Source organism: Neoarius graeffei, chromosome 12 (genome assembly GCF_027579695.1).
Source record: "Neoarius graeffei isolate fNeoGra1 chromosome 12, fNeoGra1.pri, whole genome shotgun sequence".
NCBI lineage: Eukaryota > Metazoa > Chordata > Actinopteri > Siluriformes > Ariidae > Neoarius > Neoarius graeffei.
Genome location: NC_083580.1, coordinates 2,650,211 through 2,674,971, shown reverse-complemented (window position 1 = coordinate 2,674,971; position 24,761 = coordinate 2,650,211). Strand labels below are relative to the sequence as shown.

At 40.8% G+C, this 24,761-nt stretch overlaps 1 protein-coding gene across 1 annotated transcript in view; it reads left to right on the top strand.

Moving 5' to 3' along the window:
* Nucleotides 1-819: 819 nt before the first annotated feature.
* Nucleotides 820-24,761, top strand: part of ccbe1 (collagen and calcium binding EGF domains 1) — a 171,345-nt gene continuing 147,403 nt past the window's right edge. Inside the window, exons 1-2 of the mRNA XM_060935342.1 lie at nt 820-1,008; nt 1,120-1,200. Of these exons, the coding sequence (XP_060791325.1) occupies nt 902-1,008; nt 1,120-1,200 (188 nt within the window). The 5' untranslated portion in view covers nt 820-901. The remainder of the gene's footprint in view (nt 1,009-1,119; nt 1,201-24,761) is intronic.

Below are 24,761 nucleotides of genomic sequence, written 5' to 3'. Positions count from 1 at the left end.
TTTTAAGTGCTGTAATTATTAGCCTTTACACGTGTTGTTGTTGGATAGTGCTTGTTTTAGCCGATTAGCATGACTTTGGTTCCTCTGTTCGCTCAGAGAGAAAGATTAGCATGGTTAGCATCCTGATGGTTAGCATCCTGACTGTTGTATGTGTGAATTCGCCTATAGAAGCCTTATTATAGCCTATTATAGAGAAAGACATTTTTGATGTTGGAAGTATTTTATTGATCCTGGAAGCATTTCCAGTGACTAAAACACCTCAGAAAAATGAAATAAAATCCATTTGGTAACGGCTAAGCAGCCTGGGCTGTGCTATTTCAGATAGCATAACATCCTGAAATACTGAGGAACAGTCTGCTTTTACAGATTTATTTGTGTTCACACGTTTGATTTACACAGAAATCTCTCATAAAGCAAGGATTTCTGTCAAGCATGACAGAAACAAGTTATTGTTTAATATTATTTCTTAATAATGGCCAAAACATTTTAATCCAAGACAAGGGATAAATAATTCTGTATTAGCGATTGATGCTAATGAATCGCTAATGAATGCTAATGAATCACTTTTAGCAAAATAACCAGCAAACATGAGTTAATAATAATAATAATAATAATAAAACAAAATAAGGCTTCGTTTTGATTTGTTTTTAAGCCCTTACAGGTCAAACAAGACATAAATCATCGCAGGTTTTGGCGTTTATAGAGGATTTTGTGTGTTTTAGTTTTGTTCAGATCCGCTGCTCACGAATCGATTCGGCTGTTCGGTTCACACAGAGGAGTCGTTTAAAGGAGTCATTCGTGAGCCGAGTCGCGCATCAGCAGAGAGGCGCTTTGCGGGAGGTCGCGAGCGGAGCTGCTCCCGTTATTACCGCGAATTAAAGCAGCGTCAGGGCTGAACGCAATGATGCCCCCGAGCAGATTCGGTGCTGTCACGCTCCTGATGGTGTCTGCCTTCGTCTCACACGGATCTCAGTGGACTTTTCGCCAAGAACAAGAAGATGCAAGCAGGTAAAGTGACCTTTAAAGAGCCATCGAGACTTGTTTGGAAATTGCGCAAAACCAGCGTGCGAATCAAGCTTGGGCTTTTCTCTAGCCTGTGTTATTTTTTATTCATGGCAGAGAAGTGTGTTCAGAGAACAACATCGCTACCACCAAGTATCCGTGTGTGAAGTCCACAGGGGAGGTGACCACGTGCTACAGGTGAGGGCCACACACCAGGTGCGCAAAAGCGCAGGAGCCTTTACGCACACTGTCAGATACATCACATCTGTCTGAGCATCTCATCATCCCCACGCGTGTCTAAACAAACGTTCATGGTTTTTTATGTTTATTTTTTATTCATTAATACATTCTATGTTACACTTTTAGTTAGAGGAACTACAAGAGAACTGCATTCAAAACTCATTTCGGGTGTAGAATTGATGGTACCACTCTGATGGTCCATACATTAAAGAAACAAATATGTTCTTTGACTGTACCTTTTATTTATTTTTGCAACATTGTGGAGATATTTGTTGTCAAAAATACAAAACGAAACCCATCCCAGTCTCGCAATCTGGGTTTGTGCTGTATGATGTTCACAGATGTAACTAAAGCGCGATGAAAATCCATCTATCTATCCATTCTCTGTAGCCGCTTAAGCCAGTATCTCACTGGGCTGCGACAGCCTGCAACTAGTTGGAGACACAACAATTGTGATAAAATATGTGAATTAGCGACAATTTTCACTTGGAATCACGCTGAATTGATATTCGCATATTTTATCACAGGTGGTGTAGTGGTTAGCGCTGTCGCCTCACAGTAAGAAGGTCCTGGGTTCGAGCCCCGTGGCTGGCGAGGGCCTTTCTGTGCGGAGTTTGCATGTTCTCCCCGTGTCCGTGTGGGTTTCCTCCGGGTGCTCCGGTTTCCCCCACAGTCCAAAGACATGCAGGTTAGGTTAACTGGTGACTCTAAATTGAGCGTAGGTGTGAATGTGAGTGTGAATGGTTGTCTGTGTCTATGTGTCAGCCCTGTGATGACCTGGCGACTTGTCCAGGGTGAACCCCGCCTTTCGCCCGTAGTCAGCTGGGATAGGCTCCAGCTCGCCCGCGACCCTGTAGAACAGGATAAAGCGGCTACAGATAATGAGATGAGATGAGATTTTATCGCAATTGCTGTGATTCCAACTAGTCACAGGCTGTCGCAGCCCAGTGAGATACTGGCTCGCACTTCCTGTCTCACGGAACTGACTTGAGAAGGGTTCGTGACGGCTTTGCGACACCAGCGACGCATTTGCGGCTATTTTGAGAGAAATTTTGTCACACGAATTTTTTGAACATGTTCAAAACTTCAGCGACAAAGGAGCGACACTTTGCGACTCATGCGAGGAAATTGAGAAGCCCCGTGAATGTTTCAAGACACTTTTGTAACTCTCTCGCGAATGATGTTCACAATTTGTCGCAAGCTGTCGCAGCCCAGTGAGATACTGGCTTTATCCTGTGCATGTCTTTGGACTGTGGGGGAAACCGGAGCACCCGGAGGAAACCCACATGGACACGGGGAGAACATGCAAACTCCGCACAGAAAGGCCCTCACCGGCCGCTGGGCTCGAACCCAGGACCTTCTTGTTGTGAGGCGACAGTGCGAACCACTACACCACCGTGCCACCCGTAATGAAAATCTGAAATTATTATTATTTTTTTTTTGAGATACAAGGATGTGAAATTTTCTGACATTTATTTAATGCATTTTATATGATCTAAATGTTATTTTGGACATAGCGGGAACGCTCACATGCAACTAAAGACAGCTTCATGCTCTATAATTTCAGTCCCAGTTTTGCTCTTTGGTTCTACATCTGCATTTCGTTGCCTTGTACCTGTGACATGTGCAATGGCAATAAAGTTGAATCTAATCTAATCTAATCTAATCTACATCTTTATTAAGTCAGTAAAAGTCGTTCAGCATCCCACCAACTATTAAACAAAAACTACTATATAAAATCAAGTAAAATCCACTATCAGAACCACTATGTACAAATTGTAAAAATGCATGCTATAAATAAACACCACTAAAAATTAAAAACAGCCCCAGAACTATCATAACAAATTAATCAATTCAGTATTCAAGAGCCTTAACTTGAAATATCTCTAAAGAACTACTTTCAGCTGTATTTCTCAGCAGACGATTCCAAAGTCTAATGGTTCTAGAGGAAAAAAGAATAAAAATAAACATCCTTAGTAGCCTTAGTAGTGATTGTGAGTTGAGATCAGAGGTCTTAGACCCTTTTAGTTTCACTACGACCAAAGACGCATAATTTCTGATTAAAATTTCAGAGTTGTACGAGTGCTACAAAACAACATTCATCTAAAATCCACCAATAGAATAAGATAACACCAAACTGAGACGCCTAACGAGACACCTGTGCATGTTAATGGACAGAAAAACTCTCCTTTTTACTGCAAACTCACTTTGAAGAGTGTCGGTATTTATTTGCAAGCTGATTTTTGGATTGTACGCAGTAATTTCCTTTAATCACAGGTCTATCGTTAGAGGATCTTCATCATCTCGTAGAACACGTTTTATCACACTACTAAAACTAAAATGAGGTTAAATTGAAGAGTTTGGTTCTAAAACGCGATAAACGGCAAATTTGAAAAATTGAAACTCCCGCCACCAAACCATCAGCAATTATCATATCTTACTTGTACCATATTCAGTTTTTGCCAAAACGCGATATCTGCCATTGATTTACACACTGCATTATGGCCTTTCGTTCCAAAATGCAAAAAGCGCCATCACCGATTTTTCTCAGTACTAGACATATCCATTTGGCCAATCAGAGGCTGCCATTGGCGTGAAGTCTTCTAAGATGGCTGCGCCCATGAAGTAGGAAATTGCTTCGTCACTTCTCGCATTTATTGGACAATTTCGTGCTGAATTATTATGAATAATTTTGATAAAATAATCTAAAAAAAATCTGTAAAATAAAATAATCTGTCATGAAAGAACACGGTTAAATGCACTTTAAATAGAAAGGGATATGTAGCATTTTAGGGAAAACTGCCGTGGCGTGGATATGTAGCGACTTGACAAAAAAAAAATTGCTTGGTTCAGTTAAAAGTTGTTAATTAGTTTTGGATTTCATTTTTTAAGTTTATTATCATTAAAGAGTTAGTCAGTAAATTTTAAAACAGGATACAGTGGTTTTCCTTTTATCACTTCCCGTAATCACAAAAAGTGATTTTTCTCGAAACAATGGGATTGGATATATAGCGTTTTGGAACCAAACTCTTCAATTGATACATACACGCATGATGCAGTAGAATTAATTCGTAATTAGCCTTTAGCTGAAACGCAGCTCATGCATGACTGAACAGCATGTTTGAGGGGGGTTAAAGAAGGTTCTTATGGTTTCTGTGCTGTAATGTCTTGAGACACACAGGGGATCAAATGATTAACCGGTCACAAGCAGAGCATGGCAGCCTGCATCAACATGACATCCATCAAAACCCATCGTAACTCACGTTGGACTCCGTAACGAGCAATTATTAGCGTAATTTCCTACTTACAGGTAGAGTATACAGGCGGCACGGTGGTGTAGTGGTTAGCGCTGTCGCCTCACAGCAAGAAGGTCCTGGGTTCGAGCCCCGTGGCCGGCGAGGGCCTTTCTGTGTGGAGTTTGCATGTTCTCCCCGTGTCCGCGTGGGTTTCCTCCGGGTGCTCCGGTTTCCCCCACAGTCCAAAGACATGCAGGTTAGGTTAACTGGTGACTCTAAATTGAGCGTAGGTGTGAATGTGAGTGTGAATGGTTGTCTGTGTCTATGTGTCAGCCCTGTGATGACCTGGCGACTTGTCCAGGGTGTACCCCGCCTTTCACCCGTAGTCAGCTGGGATAGGCTCCAGCTCGCCTGCGACCCTGTAGGACAGGATAAAGCCGCTAGAGATAATGGATGGATGGATGGATGGAGGTAGATTATACACCGATCAGCCATAAAATTAAAAACATCGACAGGTGAAATGATTATCTCATTATAATGGCTGGCACCTGTCAAGCGGTCACGGGGTGGGATTTATTAGGCAGTAAGAGAACAGTCAGTTCTCGAAGTCAATGTGTTGGAAGCAGGAAAAATGGGTAAAGGTAAGGATCTGAGTGACTTTGAGCAATTCAAGGCTTTTCATGTTTGGCCTGAATACCTGAATCTGCACTCAGGACTGATTCTGGGCTTGTTTGTGGGCGAGGCTTATAACCACTGCTTTGTGAATTCCTTCTGAGCCGTGGCTTGAATTTCATCCTTCACGTCTGTGCATGTGGTTAAATGGTTTTAATTTCCTCCCAACACTCGCGCAGTGAAGAACAGAACAGCGCTTTTTGGATGCACAGCATGTCATGCTGCAAACATGGAGTTATTCTGGATGACACTTAACCATGCAAGCTGGCAGGAGACATGCATTTTTCACTATAGTTCTGTGAAAGCCTGGTTGTATATATCAATATGGCATTCTGTCTTCTCTGCGGATTGTAACAACCCTTTCCACACCATCACCAAACCTGAAACAGGAAGCAACATGACAAGATGGATCAATCATGTTACTTAGCCGGCAGTACCGGGATAGTTTAGCTTCCACATACAATGCGGACTGCACCAGGGTTCGGTGTAAGCGAGCCCTAGACCACCATGTTCCAGGTTTTAAAAGGACCAGGGATCAGTTCTCTGGATTGCTTTCTTCGGGGATTTAAAATAGCTTTCATACTTCAACAAAATCTCAGAGCAGACGTCCCAGAGTCTGGAAAAAAAAACAACACAATTGTGAAGAAAAATTATTTACTATATTCAACATTTGAGGCGTCGAACAACCTGCTGAATAATCTATCACAGAAATATATATATATTTTTAAACTAGCACTGAGACATCACCCATGAGCGAGTGTCAGTCAAAACAATCTCACAGCAGGTTTTATTGACCCCAGCTGTAGCTCTGAAAGTGACTAAACCCCACAAATTGGTGGAGAAATGCGACTTGTTGAAGGTTAAGGATTAAGGGCCTGGAAGTGTCATCTAGAGGACAAAGAGGATCCAGACGCCGCAGGAAGTTAAGCCACCCCTGACAGTTGGATGTTTTTGTTACACACACGGCTCAATGACCAGCGCCGGTCTGTAGTTCCCCGGAACAAACCTGGACTTTTGAAAGAGAGCAAAGTCTGAATGATACAAAAATCCAGACAGACGTGGATTATTGAGGGTTTTTTTTTTTTATTCTGTCTCCTAATCTCAAGATCACAACTTCTTGTAATTTATTTAACGATGTCTAGCTAGCATCAATTAACCAGCACAGTTTCTGGATCGGTGGCAAATAATTGTCTTTGGGCGAAACAAGGCTTCTTTAGTATCAGTTTTATTGGGCAAGTATTTAAAATTGAGGGAAAAACAGAAAATTGTCTCCTTTTTTGATATTATGTCTTAGTCCAGAATCTTCTCAGCGTTCATTACAACTATAGTCTGTGGATGTCCACTTTTGGACACGGGAAAGCCACGGCTCAATGGTTAGAAGAAGAAGAAGAAGAAGAAAAAGAAACCTTTATTTGTCACATGCACACTTCAAGCACAGTGAAATTCATCCTCTGCATTTAACCCATCTGAAGCAGTGAACACACACACACACACACACTCAGAGCAGTGGGCAGCCACACTATAGCGCCCGGGGAGCAGTCAGGGGTTCGGTACCTCGCTCAAGGGCACCTCAGCCCAATGCTGTCCCATGATAACCTAACTGCATGTCTTTGGACTGTGGGGGAAACCGGAGCACCTGGAGGAAACCCACACAGACACAGGGAGAACATGGCTGGGCTCGAACCCAGAACCTCCTTGCTGTGAGGTGACAGTGCTAACCACTACACCACCGTGCCACTTTGGGACCAAAAGGTTGTTGGTTCGGTTCCCTAGCCCAGCAGGAATGTTTGAAATGACCTTGAGCAAGGCACCGAACCTCCAAATGCTCCCCAGGCTGCTCTGGGTACGTTATACGTCGTTCTGGATAAGAGCATCTGCTAAATGCCATCAGATTTCCACTTCTAACCACCTTAAAAGTACACCCCTAATTCATTTTATTATCTCACTAAAATAGCTAGTTTTAATCTTATGGATCAAAACACAAGAAAGAAAAGCATCAATACATCATAATTGCAAGATCATGAGTTAAAAAAAATTTTGAATAGTAAATGACACCTTTCGGCTTCCATAGTATGTTTGTTGAGTTCTACCAACGAACGTAACACTGTTTTATCAGCTTTACCTTCAATGGATTTTCTAATTTCTAATAATTTATAGCTTATTATACACAAGGTTTTGAGTTGAAGACATGCTTTCTGATGATTTAGAATCCATTTGATTTTGTTTTATTGCCTTTTTCAACAGCGTTCCTCTGAAGTAAGACTCCAAACATAAATATAATTCCTATCATGGATGTATTTCTGTTTATGGAACAGAAATTTCCTTCTGGGAAACATGTGAAAGATGGAAACGCTGAAATATTTCATGATGTGGTGTCGTTGTCGTGTTTTGTCATCATTTCCAGGTGGGATTCGTGGCAAAAACTGAGGGTTGCATCTTCAGTCCTTTCAGAATCGAATGAGTTTTGGGGAAAATGTTATTCAATGAAATTAAAATGATAAAAAAAAAACAGTTTGAAATTGTATTCCATGTACTGTAGTAGTAGTAACAGGAATAGTGTTAGCGGGAGTGTTCTGTATGAAGCAGTGGAGTCTCTGGGATGCCAAGAGAGGAGAGGAAGTTAAGATAATCTCAACAAAGCATGTGATAATAAACCCGGGTCATGTGCGTGGGCTGAATGCTCTCTCCTGCGTGCACACACACGCTTGTTTATAAGCTCTCTCTGATGGTGACGCTCTCGTCAACGTTTGTCCTTCGGTATCTCACCATAGTTACAGATCCCTGCACACCGAACATTTGAAAGACTGTGACGCACACAACGTTATAAAAAAATGACAAAGGTTAAGGTGAGAGCAGGGCGTGGCCTGTTGGGATCCAGTCATTTAGCACAAAAGTCTTTTTGCACAACTCTGATTTCAATGTGGAATTGTGACAATAATAGAAATAAAATACTTTTCTTGCTATAGTACGGGGTTTATTATGATTGTTTAGGGACAAGAAACTGGAATTACTATCAAATATTAAAGGGGAACTAAAGTCATTTTTAAACTTGCTTTATTTCTTAATTACAGTGTTATTCAATTACGTTTTCGGTTTTAGTAACCTTATATCGTGACTCGTATTGGCAACTAATTGCAATTAAATATTATACTCATCGGCCTATTCGGTTTTTAGCCGTGTTGAATTTAGTTCGTTTGGTCCACGGCAGGCGTCGCTTATCCACGCGATCTTCACGAGACTTGTGCGAGACTTCGAAACGTGAAAATAGTTTTGAAAACTGTTTTCCAAATGAAATATCGCACAAAAACGAGTTTAAATGACGATTACTGCCTACTTTTTTCAAACTTTCCTGATTGCTATCAAAACAAACAAAACTTCCGGCTTGATTACATCAGCATTCGAAAGAGGGCGTGCGCGTCTTTTGATGACCCCTGTGTCCGAAATCGCTCCATATAGTGAGGACGCCATTTTGCAGTGCTGTCCGAAACCTTAGTGAGGATTATTTACACCCTATATAGTGCACTCAAAGTATCCCACAATGCATCACAAAAAGTAGTGTACAACGATGGTCACTAACCAAAGCAATATATCCCATCATGCATTGCGGTCGCGCTGAAAGAAATCAAATTAAAAGTCCCAAATGTGATTGAATAAAAGGCAGTGGCGAAGAAGAAAGTATTCAGCCTTGATTTAAAAGAACTGAAAGCTGCAGGTACTGTGTATTGATTAATGTGGGAAATGCGCTCAGTATAATATGGAGTTATTACAAAAACACACGCATGTATTTATTATTCTGAAACCCACCAGCCGACTGATCTGGCATGTTTTAAATGACGTAAATACCAGCGCGAGGGACTAGTGTCCGAAAGGTTTTTTTTTTTCATTTTACCAATGAGCTCATTATATAGTCCTCTATATAGTAATTCCCTATATAGGGAGTAGTGAATGAGTGAGTGATTTCAGACACAGGGAACGTTGGCAGATGTCGGTCGCTTTGATTTCTGCAGTACGTTTTACTTCCGTCCTACGATGTCTCGCACAGGTCTCAACGCATCTCGTTTACAGCTATTGCTTCGACATATGGACTGATATACTACAGAGCATATTTCAAACACATAACTTGCTATAGCAGTGACAAAATAGCGATCAAAAATGCATTCCGATATTTAATAAAATAGAGAAATAGAATTTTGATAATAAAAAATTTGCCTTCAGTTCTCCTTAAATTTCCATTTTCTGCAGCTTTGTGTGTTCTGGATCAGTTTTTGATGAGTTATTCCTGAAACATGGACTGAAAATCCGATTCTTTGGTGTGTTTACATATTTGTAGTTAGTTAATTCATAAGAAACCTTGAATTGTTGGCACCTTCATAGAATAAGAGCCAAATCCAATCCTGAAAACTTACTCAAAATGATTAAAAGTCCATTTGATATCACATGGAACTGTTTTTAGCTCATCCAGCCGTAGGCCAGGCCCGAATGAGCTTCTGCGATCACACATCGTCCGTCCGTCGTCCATCCACAATTTATAAAAATCACTATTCCTCCTACAGGAGTGATCGGATTTCGATCAAACTCACATACAATGTTCCCCAGGCGTCTGTGCATAAAAGTTGTCAAAATGGTGGCGCCACCTGTCATATTTACGATTTTATGGGCGTCTGAAATGTTTGGGTGACTCGTCACATTAAACACTACTCTTTGTAAACTGCTGGGACGTTTTCACTGAAACTCGCTCAGAAGACTCTAAAGACATATTCCAACAAGAGTTGTTCACCAGGTGGCGCCACCTGCCATGGATGCAGCTACACAGGGTCATGTGCAATTTCATGAAAATCGCTACTCCTCCCACAGGATTGATCAGATTTTAAGGCTCTCTCTTTGAGGCTGTTTTTGTACGTATTTAATGAATCAAACGACAAAGTCTTTGACCGAAAAAGACACATTTCTATGAGAAAATGAGAATTATGTTCTTTTTAGTAACTTAAAGTTGCGAGATGTGAACAAAAAAGCATTCTTAGAACTTGTGCGAAAAGACTTTTGTGCGAAGTAACCGTAACCCGGACACGATTATAAACTTTTATTGTCCTTCACTGTCTTTATCCTTTCCGGCCATTTATCAACACTGAACATCGACTGTTTATCTTTTATTCTGTAAAAATACACAAACGCTTGATCAGATAATTACATCACATCGTTGTTGAATTCTCAATTCTAATTGGTCAGAAAGTGTTGATTCATTTTCTATAACAGCTGAGCACATCACAGGTTTATTCATTATTAATGCACTCGTTCTCGTACGTTATCGTTTCTATAGCAACAGCTCGTTCACGGGGATGTGTACAGCAGACACATTATAATAATGAAGAGATTAAAGACGTGTGTAATCAGATGGATGATAAATGCAGATATTGTAAGGTTTTCTCAGGGTAAGAAGATTTCTGGAAGGAGTCTCCAGTGCCAGCGCTTTGTCCCAGTCAGGGATAAAACTGGAACTTTAAATTTTCCGAAAAAAGAATGCAAGGCTGCTGAGGGGATGAATGTTACAGCGGCTCTGAAAATAGGAACTGACTTGTTTCAGGAACTAACTTGCACAACATTAAATGGATAAAAATAATGACATACTTCCTGTCATTTTCAGCAGATTACTGGGGTATAAGAGGAATAAAACACCTGCACTGGTTGTCCTATAACAGCTTAACACAGAAAGTTTAATTCCTATGACTGAATTTTTGTTATTAATTAAAGAATGAGACATCGTACTTTTTATCCATTTGTAGTTACATTTAACGGTTATTCCACAAAATCGAGTCGTACATGAGCTGATAGCCGACGAGGCGCGTAGCACCAAGTTGTCTATAATCCATGTATGACGAGATTGAGTGGAATAACTGTTTTATTCTCTCCACATTCACTGGATTTTGAGAAACGGAGCATTTTAATTTTTTTAATTTTTTGCAAATTTGTTGAATAAAAGCTTTATGCAAAACATCAATAAAATCATTCCTACTTAATAATAATAATAAATGAATCAATAATATAATATTGTATAAATATATATTAATTATATCTATTAAATTAAATTAAAATAATTGAATATATATAAGTAATGTATATTATATTTTATTTGATCAGATTAATTGATTAATATAAATTAATTAATAATTATTATTATTAAAAATAAAAAAACGATACATTCTTACCATCAAATAATTTCATTCCATATTTTGTAGCTTTTTTTTTTGTAATTTTTGTGGTTTTGTTTTCAAGAAGAGTTTTTATGTCGTCCTCAGTTAGTTCAGCAACACGCTCCACCATTTTGTTTTTCTCTACTCACAGTATATGAGCTGATATCCTATAGTAGAGTAGCCAATCAGAGTGCACGATTGCTCACATCCAGTGAATGTGGAGAGAATAATCAACGTTGTTGAGCGTTCATGAAACAAGTGAGTTCTTTGCTTATGTTGCACATTGCTTCAGTCTTTAGTTGTTAGTTTGTTTTCTGCTTAGCCCCCTTTTTTCCCTGGAGTGTGTTTGGAGTGTAAAAGTGAAACGAGGTGGGCGGCCTGCTACATTGCTAAGTGGTGAACACTCCAGGAGAGTTAAGCAACAGGACTCCTGATGTTATCACATAACCATATCTCATCATTATTTGGACGAGAGACAGACACCACGGAAACCGACGGACACTACAGGATGAGCTGCAGTGAATTCGAGAATAATAGCGTCTTCAGATGGACTCGGTCCTGTTGCAGTTTTTAAACAGCCGCTTTTCTGAGACGTGCGGTTTATAACTCTCGCTAAAAGCCGTAATGAAGCACGGTGGAAAGCGGCCTGACTCTGACCCTGACTGTCTGCCTCAGGAAAGCCTCAGGCGTGTGTGTGTGTGTGTGTGTGTGTGTGTGTGTGTGCAGAAACGCTTTTTCTGGCTTCCCTCCTTGAAGTATATTATTTATGAGGCTCTATTTTGGTTTCTTATGCACTCAGAACATTTTACGATCAGTGTAGTGTAGTAAGACCTAAAGATTACCATATGCACTGGAGTTTTTTTTGTTTCTTTGGAGGATGAAGTTTCACTGAGGAGATCTGTGTTTCTGAATGAACGCTGAGACTCAGTTGTTGTGATGCAAGAAGGAATTTTATTTATTCTCTGAAGAGGCTTTCACTCCTCTGAGTCGAGTCCAAATCTGAGCGCAATCTGTAATGCTTTTGGTTTGTTTTGTTTTCTGACTGCATGTAATTAAATGACCCAAAAAGTAAGAAAGGCGGCACGGTGGTGTAGTGGTTAGCGCTGTCACCTCACAGCAAGAAGGTCCAGGTTCGAGCCCCGTGGCCGGTGAGGGCCTTTCTGTGCGGAGTTTGCATGCTCTCCCCGTGTCCGCGTGGGTTTCCTCCGGGTGCTCCGGTTTCCCCCACAGTCCAAAGACATGCAGGTTAGGTTAACTGGTGACTCTAAATTGAGCGTAGGTGTGAATGTGAGTGTGAATGGTTGTCTGTGTCTATGTGTCAGCCCTGTGATGACCTGGCGACTTGTCCAGGGTGAACCCCGCCTTTTGCCCGTAATCAGCTGGGATAGGATCCAGCTCGCCTGCGACCCTGTAGAACAGGATAAAGCGGCTACAGATAATGAGATGAGATGAAAAAGTAAGAAAGGTTGATTGATGGTTATGTAGCGTCGTCTGAATCTGTCCTCATCAAAATACAATCAGAAATACGGTGATGAAACAAAGAAAACGAATCTTCAACCCAAGTGCATGTAGAAATAATTAAAATCATATGAGCACAGAGTCGGCAGCTCGAAATAAATGATTAGATTTATGATGATGGATTGATAATAGATTAGATAATGATTAGAAATATGTCGAGTATAGGGCGAGTTCAAAGTTTTACGTCACATCCAGTATTTATTTTCTTTTTGCTCATTTTGCAGTGCTGCAGCTCTGTGCTTTGGTTCAGTTTAGCTAGAAAAATGCTTTAGTTCTTTTGTTAATTTCCTGCAGTCAAGTCGATTCACATCTGAACCTGTTTCTCGTTGCAAATGAACCTCACTAGAGTCCAAGTGGAACAGTACCGAGAACGGAACACCTCACTCAGATGCTCTTGGATCAGTTGTTTTGGTTCGCAGCCAAAAGTGCGATTGTTCGTTTCAAAGAGATTAAAAGCAGCCTTAAAGAAACTGTTTAGATCTCTGAGTATCAGTCAGAACCCGATACCAGTCCGATCCTGACATCATACTGACGTCCTCACTGTGTCACTGCGACACAAAACGTCCGACGCGTGACGTTGACGTTGAAGTGACGTGACGTGGTTTAAGTATCAGTACTTCACTTTCGAGTTTTGCTTTCATTTAATACTTTCTACTTCTACCTCCATTTTTTAAGCATTACTACATTTCTCTGTAATCAGATATTTATGAAATAATTAAGAGTTATTCCACAAAATCAAGTCGTACATGAGCTGATAGTCGATGAGACGCGTAGCACCGAGTTGTCTATAACCCATGTACGACGAGATTGAGTGGAATAACTGTTTTATTCTCTCCGCATTAACTGGATTTTGAGAAAGAGAGCATTTTTATTTTTATGTTTTTTTGCAAATTCAATAAATAAAAACTTTATTCAAAACATCCAACAAAATAATTTCTGCTTAGAATGTAAACAAACTGGCGAAATGACAGGAGCAATTTGTGAAAAATGCGATGATAATAATAATTCTTGAAAAACAAAGATATATTGTTACCATCAAATACTTTTATTCCAAATTTTGTTGCTTTGTATTTTCTGTGGTTTTGTTTTCGAGTAGAGTTTTTATTTCATCCTCGATTGATTCAGCAACACGCGCCGCCATTTTGTTTTTCTCTACTCACGGTATATGAGCTGATAGCCTCGTAGTAGAGTAGCCAATCAGAGCGCACGATTGCTCATATCCAGTGAATGTGGATAAAATAATGAGGTTGATTTCACAGTTGCGGTGCTCTTTCGGCTTATATTAATGCACTCATTCGAATACGTGATTGTTTCTATAGTAACAGCTGTTTCACAGGGATTTGATGGAACATACACGGATTTTAAAATATCAGATTTCTGGAAGGAGTCGCCAGTGTCAGTGCTTTGTAACAGTCAGAGGTGAAGCTGGAAATTTACGTCTTCTAATGGAGGAGTTTACGCTGCTTTGCAGTTTCTTGGCTGGATTTTTTTTTTTAAATGAATAAAACTTAAATTTTGTAATTTTTTAATAAATAAAGAATTGCAATTGTTGGTAAATTGTTGTGGTGTTAGAGTAGGGTGACCAGACGTCCCGGTTTTACCGGGACAGTCCCGATTTTGGGTTGTGTGTCCCGAGTCCCGACAAAAGTCTGTCGGGACACGGATATGTCCCGGTTTTCGCCACTCGCAATGTTTGCGACTGAGCAGCGTGGGCAGGGGCACCGCTAGGGGGGGAAGTTAGGATGATTCTAAGGGCCTGGCACTGACAGGGGGGTCTGTGAGGGATATTAATATTATTTTAATAGTATTGCCTTGTGTAAGTTTTTGAAATTAAATATTTCATTTAATCTGTTAAAATATGCAAATTATACATGGTTATGATTTGCTATAACATTTTTCTTGAATTATTTATGATATTGTCATTTCACCCCCCACCCTTTTTACTAATGGTACAGTGTGATTCTGGGCGGGGACAGTGAAATGTGTATCTCCGTGTGTGCGCAGCGCCGCTATTAGCGCAGCTTAGATCAGCTGGCAGTTTTTCTATGTGCGCAACAGAGGTGAACATTCTAGAAGTTGCTAAGCAGGAGCAGGTGTGATGAATTATGAAGTCTGGATATCACACTGTGTGTGAAAAAAAATCACCTTTTTTCATAGGTATCTTTATTGTATAATTAAGTCTAGATGTTTTGCCATTGTTCATGTGTGGATTTGTTGATATTGTTAAGTATTTAACTTTAATATTTTGCACATTAGCTGTGGTCATAGATATCATTGCTATTGTTCATGTGTGGATTTATTGATACTGTTGCTAAGTATTTAACTTGAATATTTGAACATTTTAGGCCGTGGGCCGACGTAGATTATTGTGGTAAAGTGCCTCATAAATAACGTGAAGAGTATGTCTCTACATGATAAAAAAGATCAATGTTTTTTTGCTATAAAATGAAAATGTTCTACTAAAAATACACTTTTGCTAGTTAGTAAATTGAACTTGAAAGTGGTCGATTTCGTTTACGGTTGCCATAGCGATGAACACGCTTTAGCCAATCAAATTGCGCCTAAGCCATCAGCTCGGTACATCCAAGATGGCAGCGCCCAACTCTGGGTGTGCGTGCCATGTTATCAGCTTGGACAACGAGCCCATCATATCCTTTTCGGATACCTCATGGAAAAAATTATCCGCATGTATGGATACTTGGGCAGCTCTAGATGGCCCTGAAAAATTGTTAGCAGTCAATTTCGACAGCCTTTCACGTACCAGTGCTGGCTATCATCGCCGCTGTTACCAAAAGTTTACCGACAAGAGACGACTTGAACAAGCAATAAGAAGACGAGAAAAAGGCTGCTCGCGGACAACAATACAAGATCATGAAGCTCCCATGCCTTCTCCTCCGAAACTATTAAGATCGGTATTAAAATCATCAGCCGAGAGACGCTCAAAACACGTTCTACCACACGAATGCATAATCTGTTGTAAAAACAAAACTACTCTGGACAAAACAAGTCGAAAATGGAAGAAAGAAAAGTTGGTAACGTGTGAGACCGACGCTGCAAAACTTTTGCAGGCAGCCAAACTGAAGAAAGACAAAAGAATATTAATACAGGTAAATATTTTTTGTTATCATCGAGTCATTCCATGCCTATAATGAGTTCAAATATCAGTTTTAATATTGGTAAATGTGAGGAAGTGAGTTAAGAACTGACTTTGTCGTATTTATAAGTGTTAGTTATTGCAGGAAGGCTGAAATTGAATGTTCCGATCTGTGTCACTGTGAAAGTTGCAGCGATCAGGGCCGGTTCTGGAGGGGTAGCAACGGTAGCATTTGCACCCGGGACTGGTGTGGAGAGGGGCCCCAAAAAATAAGACAAAATAAAGAGTTCTCTCTGTTCCTGAATGAGTGCATTACTGAGTGTCTCTGAGCAAAGGAGAGCCTGAACGTTGCAGCCTCCCTATTGGCTGTTTATTGGCTGTTTGTAAAAATGTATCAATTGTTGCCCCTCCCACGGGAATCATCGCGGGCTCGAGAGACGAGACCTGACGAGTTAGTTCGTTGGTAGCAGAACAAAATGTCTGGACACAAATCGGGTTTTCAGAAAAGGAAAGAAAAACGCAGGGTCGAAAATACAAAAAAGGAGGCAGAAAATGCAAAACGAGTTTTAAGGTAGGACAAATGGTTACTTTTTAAGGCAGCCCGCCGTGGCTGCAGGCTCATTTATTATAGCCCATTTAGTTAAAATAGTTGATGTAAAATGTTTATAGTTATGTGATGGTTGTCCTGATTTAGACTGGTGTGTGTGTGTGTGTGTGTGTGTTTTTGGGAGGGGGGGGTTGCGCGATGTTGCACCCGGGTCCAGATTAGGGCAGAACCGGCCCTGGCAGCGATCGTCATGTTACTCAGTGTGACAGTGATGATAGTGAGGAGGAGTCATAAACCAAATGAGAAACATTGTGCAGAAAGTTATGTAGACTCATTTATGAATGTACAAAGGATTTAATAATGCAAATCCCTGTGTTAGGGATCAGTGTTTTGTACATCATTGAACTTTGAGCATGGTTTCATTTAAACTGGTTCAAAATTTGTAAGTGTTAATAATGTTTTATATCGCAGTGTAATTCATCTCATCTCATTATCTGTAGCCGCTTTATCCTGTTCTACAGGGTCGCAGGCAAGCTGGATCCTATCCCAGCTGACTACGGGCGAAAGGCGGGGTTCACCCTGGACAAGTCGCCAGGTCATCACAGGGCTGACACATAGACACAGACAACCATTCACACTCACATTCACACCTACGCTCAATTTAGAGTCACCAGTTAACCTAACCTGCATGTCTTTGGACTGTGGGGGAAACCGGAGCACCCGGAGGAAACCCACGCGGACACGGGGAGAACATGCAAACTCCACACAGAAAGGCCCTCGCCGGCCACGGGGCTCGAACCCAGGACCTTCTTGCTGTGAGGCAACAGCGCTAACCACTACACCACCGTGCCGCCCTGCAGTGTAATTTAAAATGTAAAACATAATTAACTGTTTCAAGAAAAACAGTTGTAGTTGTTCATTATCACTGTATGTTTTGTAAATATGAGACAATTTCTTTCCATACTGATGGAGTACCTTTTCTCATAAATTTCATTTTTACACAGACGGTATTCATTTTTAAATCTATTTTATTGCATAGTGGAAGGCAGTGGTGAGGAGAACATTTTATTTTTAGAAAGAGGAAAGTCTGCTGATTAAATTGATATATAGATATTGTAGTCATCAAAAAAATGAGGCCATTGAAAAATTTAGGCACAAATACAGCTTCGGCCCACGGTCTGTTTGCTGTGTTTTCTAATAAATGTGTGATGCCTAAAAGAAACCAAAAACACTTAGTGGATTTCTTGCAGTGCACTCTGTAACTGTATCAAAAAACTAGTGTAGTTATTCGTCAAGGCATACATTTGATCACATACAATAAGTCAATAAATGGAGGAAACAAAGGAATACATTTTGTAATCCTGATTATTGATGATGTTTGCTGGAGGGCTCTGGAGTCTCCATAATGTGCATACAGAATGTTATAAATCCATACTGATACAGTGATGCATGCAATTTCTCTCAACACAAACATTTGGATTGAATGAACTCCATAGGCTACTGAGTGGCCTAATAATAGTTGCTCATAAAAGAAAAAAAAAAATATATATATATCTTCCATATATAGAGGTTTTTCACCCACGTGACCAAGTCATGTGAGGCTGCCATTCTGGAGGTCACGGCTCGAATCAGTTTGAATGCGAGGAAGGCGACAAACGAAAAACATAAAAGAAAAAGGAGCGAGATGCAGAAAACACCTTCACTATCCAGCGACGTAGGGCATTTACAGGGCGAGCAGAGGGAGAGGTATTTGCAAAAATTGAGGTTAGCAGGCTTAGAGAACGACGTTTACCTGCTTCCACCAGGATTGTTCACTGACGTACGGAAGTACACGAAGCCCTCGTCTTTACCTGACTTCGGCCCACATGATCTGTATACCTATGTCGTTAAAAACCATCGCCATACACAGGTATTGATCTGAAAGCGTATACGAGTTTGGATGCCTACAAATATTTTGTCAGGCTGGGTAACATGCCTACATCAGCGGGTCGTCCCTGTAGCCGGTGGTCGCCATCTTATTACAGCTAAGGTTTGTTCACATTTTCATTTACTTTCGGTCCTCAGGATAAACAGAATGTTATTAAATGTCATTGAAATAACTTCTTAGTCTGTTGAGACATGGCCCGTTATAAATTTGCTGTTACCAGGCAATGACCAAGAACTGTATTATTAGGGTCGGTGTAGTTGTAGCAGTGTACTAGCAGCTAGCTGTTAGCACTAGCTAATGTCAACAACATAGTAGCTAGTATGTTACTGTAGAAATGTTTACGTTCAGTCATTTGAATGACTGTTAAAACCTTTCAGTCTCAAGTTTTTCCTTTACTGTATTTACTAGTTTACTGAGCTAGCGCGCTTGGGCAGGCTGGGAGCGAGCGCGCTAGCTCCCAGCCTGCCCGAGCGCGCTAGCTCAGTAAACTAGTAAATACAGTAAAGGAAAAAGTTGAGACTGAAAGGTTTTAACAGTCATCCAAATGACTGAACGTAAACATTGCTACAGTAACATACCAGCTACTATGTTGTTGACATTAGCTAGCTTGACCTTCAAAATGGTGGACACCGGGGCGTCACGTGACCCTGTGACGTCAGATGAAAAACCCCTATACCATGGAATTTTCATTTTAAGGCAACAGTCTATTCAGTCTAATTCTGACAGTTCTGCATTTAAAATGTTCATATACCAAATAATTGTATCACCTAAACTTGATAGGTAGCTGATCACATGCATAGTAAAGTAGAAGTGCCAGCCAAAAACAGACTTCAAATTCAGTTGCTTGAGCTTGAAAATTTTACCAGGGGGGCCCTAAATTGTAATCTTTCATAGGGCTCAAGATTTCTAGCGGCGCCCGTGAGTGTGGGAATCATTAGCGGAGAAATGTCTGCATTTACTATTTTGATGAATTGACAGGAATCGCAAACTTCCCTGGTTACTGCCCCCTGGCCCTGTGGCATGGGGGTTTATTTAGCCACATTATTCCAGACAACAGAACGTGTTGCCATGCAACAATAAAATAAACATTAACTGGCGCGAATGTTCTTTGTCTAGCAGCTAGCAGCAGTAATGCCGCAGCAATTATGCCGAAAAGAAAATGTACCTTTTCCAAAGATTTACAGGGCACTTACCCCTTCCTCCGAGAGGTGCAGAACAATGCACACGAAGCCGACTGCACACACTGTAAGTGTTCCTTCTCCGTAGCCCACGGTGGTAACACCGATATACAGGATCACATTAAAACTCTTCTTGTAAATATACGTAGGCTAATGCATTTTGTTTAGGGTGGGTGGATTGACAGTCGCCTTAGCTTTGTTCCTGTGCTTTGTTCTTGTACTGAGTTGGGTAGCCTATGTTGCAAATGCTGTGCGCTCCTGTGGGGGCTTTCCTCGGGCTGTCGCCCCTCTCCTCCTTTATTGCTGTTTTGTTTGAGTGTATATTCTCAAATCACTTGTCTCTTTTTTGTTTCTGTTTAACATACCATTCTGACAGTTTGGCCATATTGCTGTGTTGAACAGCTTGTTGCACCTTCCATTAAAGTGTTCACTTTTGTCCACATCTTCTTGCTTTATTCATTCAGTTGTGGGGAATGGTTAGTAAGGTTGATTCTGACCGAGGCTATGTTGAGGTCACATATCTACTTTTTAAGTTCATGCTATAGTGCATACAATTGTAGAGATATAGCCTACATGTGCATATGCATTCTTCTTGGTGTTTTCACAAACAGGTGAAATAAATCAGTGTAAATTTGGCCTATGGACATAGCCTGGCCTATTCTCAGCCATTACAACATCTGTTGTCTGACCATAATTTAACTGATCTGTATACCACTATGCTACGAGATAACAAAATGCCTGTTTGCTTTATTTCATGTGAGATCTTGATAAATGTGAGCTTCAACACAATGATAAGAGCAACTCTCTGAGTGTCACGTCTACACAAAAAAAAAAGGTGTGCGTGCACGAGCATGGTCGCGCGCAAAAGTGTCCCAGTTTCAGACTCGGGAAATCTGGTCACCCTGTGTTAGAGGAATAAAACACTCACAGATGTGCTGTTTTAGGAAAATAATCAATCATGTCATGGTATGGTGTGATGAAGCAGAGTTAGTTTTATCATCCAAAAGTTTATTATTTTCCTTTAACCGCACGACACTGACGTTGTTGTTGTTCTGTTTCTAACATAAAGGTTTAGATCACATGGAAGAATTTTTTTTTAAGTTTATGTCACCAGTATAAATAGTTAAGGAATGGTCTATTTTCATGTTCGTTAGGAAATAAAAAATGCTTGTTTTCTGGTGTTGCCTTAATGGAAGATGTTTTCGAGAGGCGAGTTGAGGGTATGATGATTTAGAACATTGTGTACTTTATAGAACTTTTTCCTGAGCTCTTCGTTTTGAAGCTGAGCCACGATCACATTCTCTAATGCACATCAAAATCTTGCAGGAGCCGACCGTCCACAATGTTCTGGAACAATCTGTCGTAACTGATTTGCAGCGTGTGCAATTGTTGCTTTGTTGTGTTTCCAAATATTTCTGGAGGACACACACACACACACACACACACACACACACACACACACACACACACACATTGAGCTGTACAAGCTGAAGTATTCCACCAGAGCATCAGCAACAGCAGCTTCATGGATCTTCAACATTTCTGCCTAGGATCCTCCCCAGGGAGAGAAGAACCTGCATGTGCACTTCATCTGACTGCTTATTTATCTCCCACAGAAGAGGTTTGGTTCTCCACTCAGACTTTAAACAAACAGCAGCCTGCTGCTTACTGTACATTTATCCAAGTTTTCCTCTGTCCTGTGGTGTCAGACGTCTAGAAGCTTCATCTAGAGGTCTGCGCGGGTCGGATTTTTCAGTCCCGATCCCGCCCGCGCCCGCATTGTGCAGTCCCGCTCCCGCCCACAAAAAAATTATGATTTTCAGTCCCGCTCCCGCCCGCGCCTGCCATATTTTGTCCCGCTCCCCCCGCAAATCCCGCATGATGCAGACGTTCACATTATTTCTCAGGAAAGTTCTTGTTTTGACACAGCGTGATGGTGCCCCGCCCCCTACTTTGAGTGGATTTGAGCATAAATATCTACAGCTTACGTTCACTTTTGTTATTATTTACCTTATTTCTGAATTCAGCATGTAGTGTCTCTAATAATAATAATAATAATAATAATTAGTGCTGTCAAGCGATTAAAATATTTAATCACGAATCGCACATTTTTATCACATGAGAAACCATTGTAATTCTCTGATCAGCATAAAAAAGTGAATGGGCTTGCTTTGTACCAGGGCTTTGAACCGGTTCAAGGAACGAAAACGAAAACCGGGAACTTTTTCTATTTCACATGGAACAGAAACGAAACCAGAAACTTTATTATTTTTTATGTTCCGGAACAGAAACGCTTATTAAAAATAATGGTAACCGGTTAATACCGGTTTTTATTTCGTTCCTCAAAGTTTCTGTAGCCTACAAATAGCCATTCTTCTCCTGCGCAAGTTTCTATGACCCGCTGGGGTTCACTTCCTGTGTGACGTTCGCTGATTGAATGGAGAGCGCGGGAAGGTGGACTGCTATCACGTCTCCATTACTGAGTGTCTGAGCAAAGAAGAGCCTGAACGATGCAACCTCCCTATTGGCTGTTTGTAAAAATGTATCAATTGTTGCCCTTCCCACGGGAATCATCGCGGACTCGAGAGACGAGACCTGACGAGTTAGTTCGTTGGTAGCAGAACAAAATGTCTGGACACAAATCGGGTTTTCAGAAAAGGAAAGAAAATAAACGGAGGGTCGAAAATACAAAAAAGGAGGCAGAAAATGCAAAACAAGTTTTAAGGTAGGACAAATGGTTACTTTTTAAGGCAGCCCGCCGTGGCTGCCTGCAGGCTTATTTATTATAGTCCATTTAGTTAAAATAGTTGATATAAAATGTTTATAGTTATAGTTATGTGATGGTTGTCCTGATTTAGACTGGTGGGTTTTTTTTTGGGGGGGGGGGGTTGCGCGATGTTGCACCCGGGTCCAGATTAGGGCAGAACCGGCCCTGGCTACATTTCAGGTGTAGTTTGTTTTATGTATGTATGTACTTGCATAGATGTGTACTTGGTCTTCCAATATGGCGCCTAACAAAATCTCGCGGCGCGGTGACGTCATGCGGTAGCCCTCTATAGGGCCTGACTCGCCTTTGGTAACACACTAAATGAATTATCTTTCATTTTTGGCACTTTTTCTGTTTGTGTAGATGGGAAGACATACTGAGAATCCAAATCGCCAACATTTGAAATAATAATTGTTTTGAATTATTTCTTGTCTTATTTAATGAAGGTTGTAATAGAATTAGCCTACATTTGGCTTAAGCTGGATGAGACAGAGACATAATTTTATAGCCAATTGTTAAACAGCTGACAGGGAACGTAATTAACCGTTCCGGGAACGAAATTTTTTTGTTCTAACCGGTTCGGGAACGTCCATTTAATGGTGGAACCCAAAACCGGAAACGTTAAAATTCCGTTTCTGTTCGGAACGAACCAATAGGAAAAAAATTCCGGTTCAAAGCCCTGCTTTGTACCAATGGTGTGTGTGTGTGTGTGTTTTTTTATTATTGCAAAGCAGAGCTAGTAAGAGAAGTGAATTGATTTACTGCTTGAGTTAGTCTACAACTCTAATCAGAGAGACAGGTTACACAGTGACGGTAGGCTTGACTCAATGCTATCCCAGAAATCCTTCCTGTAATATGCAAATTTAGCCGCCTCTGATTGGACAGCCAAATTTGCATATTACAGGAAGGATTTCTGGGATAGCATTGAGTCAAGCCTACCGTCACTGTGTAACCTGTCTCTCTGATTAGAGTTGTAGACTAATGCAAGCAGTAAATCACTTCACTCATGGTTCTCTTGCTAGCTGGGTGTGAATTGCGAGTCATTAGAGTGATCAAAGGATTTCCCATTAGGGTGATCAATGGCAAATTTAAGATGCTATTCCTCACTCAATCTGGCAATCTGACTCTCTCTGCAAATTTAGGCATCTTAAAATGTTTTTATTAATGCCAAATAAAATATCCAGCACAAATTATATATGATAGACATAAATTAATAATTTATAAATTTTATTTCAAACACGTTTTTAGTTAGCGGGACTGCGGCTTATCACCGCTCCCGCCCGCGCTGCATATGTGCACTCCCGCCCGCGCGCGCATGTGTGCACTTCCGGTCCCGCCCGCGCCCGCAATGTGCTTTCAAAATTTGTCCCGCACCGCACTGCTTTGCTTCATCATTGCTCAGCTGTGTCATGCACCAGTGCTCTTACACAGATCGTATTTTTAATTTTTGAATTTTTTTTTTATTTTTGTCTGTCCAAAAAAAAAAGACGGTTCTTTCATGCAGTCATGTAAAGCACACGTTTATATTAACACGCTTGTTATGTTACCGTTTCTATAGCAACAGCTACTACACAGGGACTCGTATGACAAATGCGCCACATAAACGGATTAAAAATGCGTGTAATCACTGATTCTGTGAGATTTTATTTCACACTGATGGAAGGAGTCTCCAGTCTCAGAGGCAAAACAGGAGCATTTTTTCAATGTCTTTATACAGATCCTAAAGCAACGTGTCACGTCTTATTCGTTTTTTGTTTGTTTTTTTAACTGATGGAATTTATAGTTCATGCTGTAACAGGAAGCAGAAGCACAAGAGAAACGCAACAGAAGTTTTACTCGTACAATAATACAGTACCAACAAAACCTGCAACTTAAATGAAATGAAGTCAGTAACGATTAATAAGGTGCAGGGGCTCGTGATCAGAGGCGTGTGACTGGAGCAGTGGCTGATGGGAACTGAAGTTTCAGAAGTTCGCCGTTTTCAGCACAGACTTGACATGATGCACGTTTAAATACAGACACGTGGAGTACAAGCAACCCTCAGTGAACACTGCCCGGCCACTTTAATAGGAACATGTTCTTAAGATCCCTGTTCTTGGCTGCAGGAGTGGAACCCAGTGTGGTGTTCTTTCTCCTGTTGCATGCTGAGATGCTTTTCTGCTCACCACAGTTGTAAAGAGTCAAGTCAAGTTTATTTGTACAGCGCTTTTAACAATAAACATTGTCACAAAGCAACTTTACACAATTTGAACGACTTAAAACATGAGCTAATTTTATCTCTAATCTATCCCCAATGATGAAGCCTGTGGCGACGGTGGCAAGGAAAAACTCCCTCAGACGACATGAGGAAGAAACCTCGAGAGGAACCAGACTCAAAAGGGAACCCATCCTC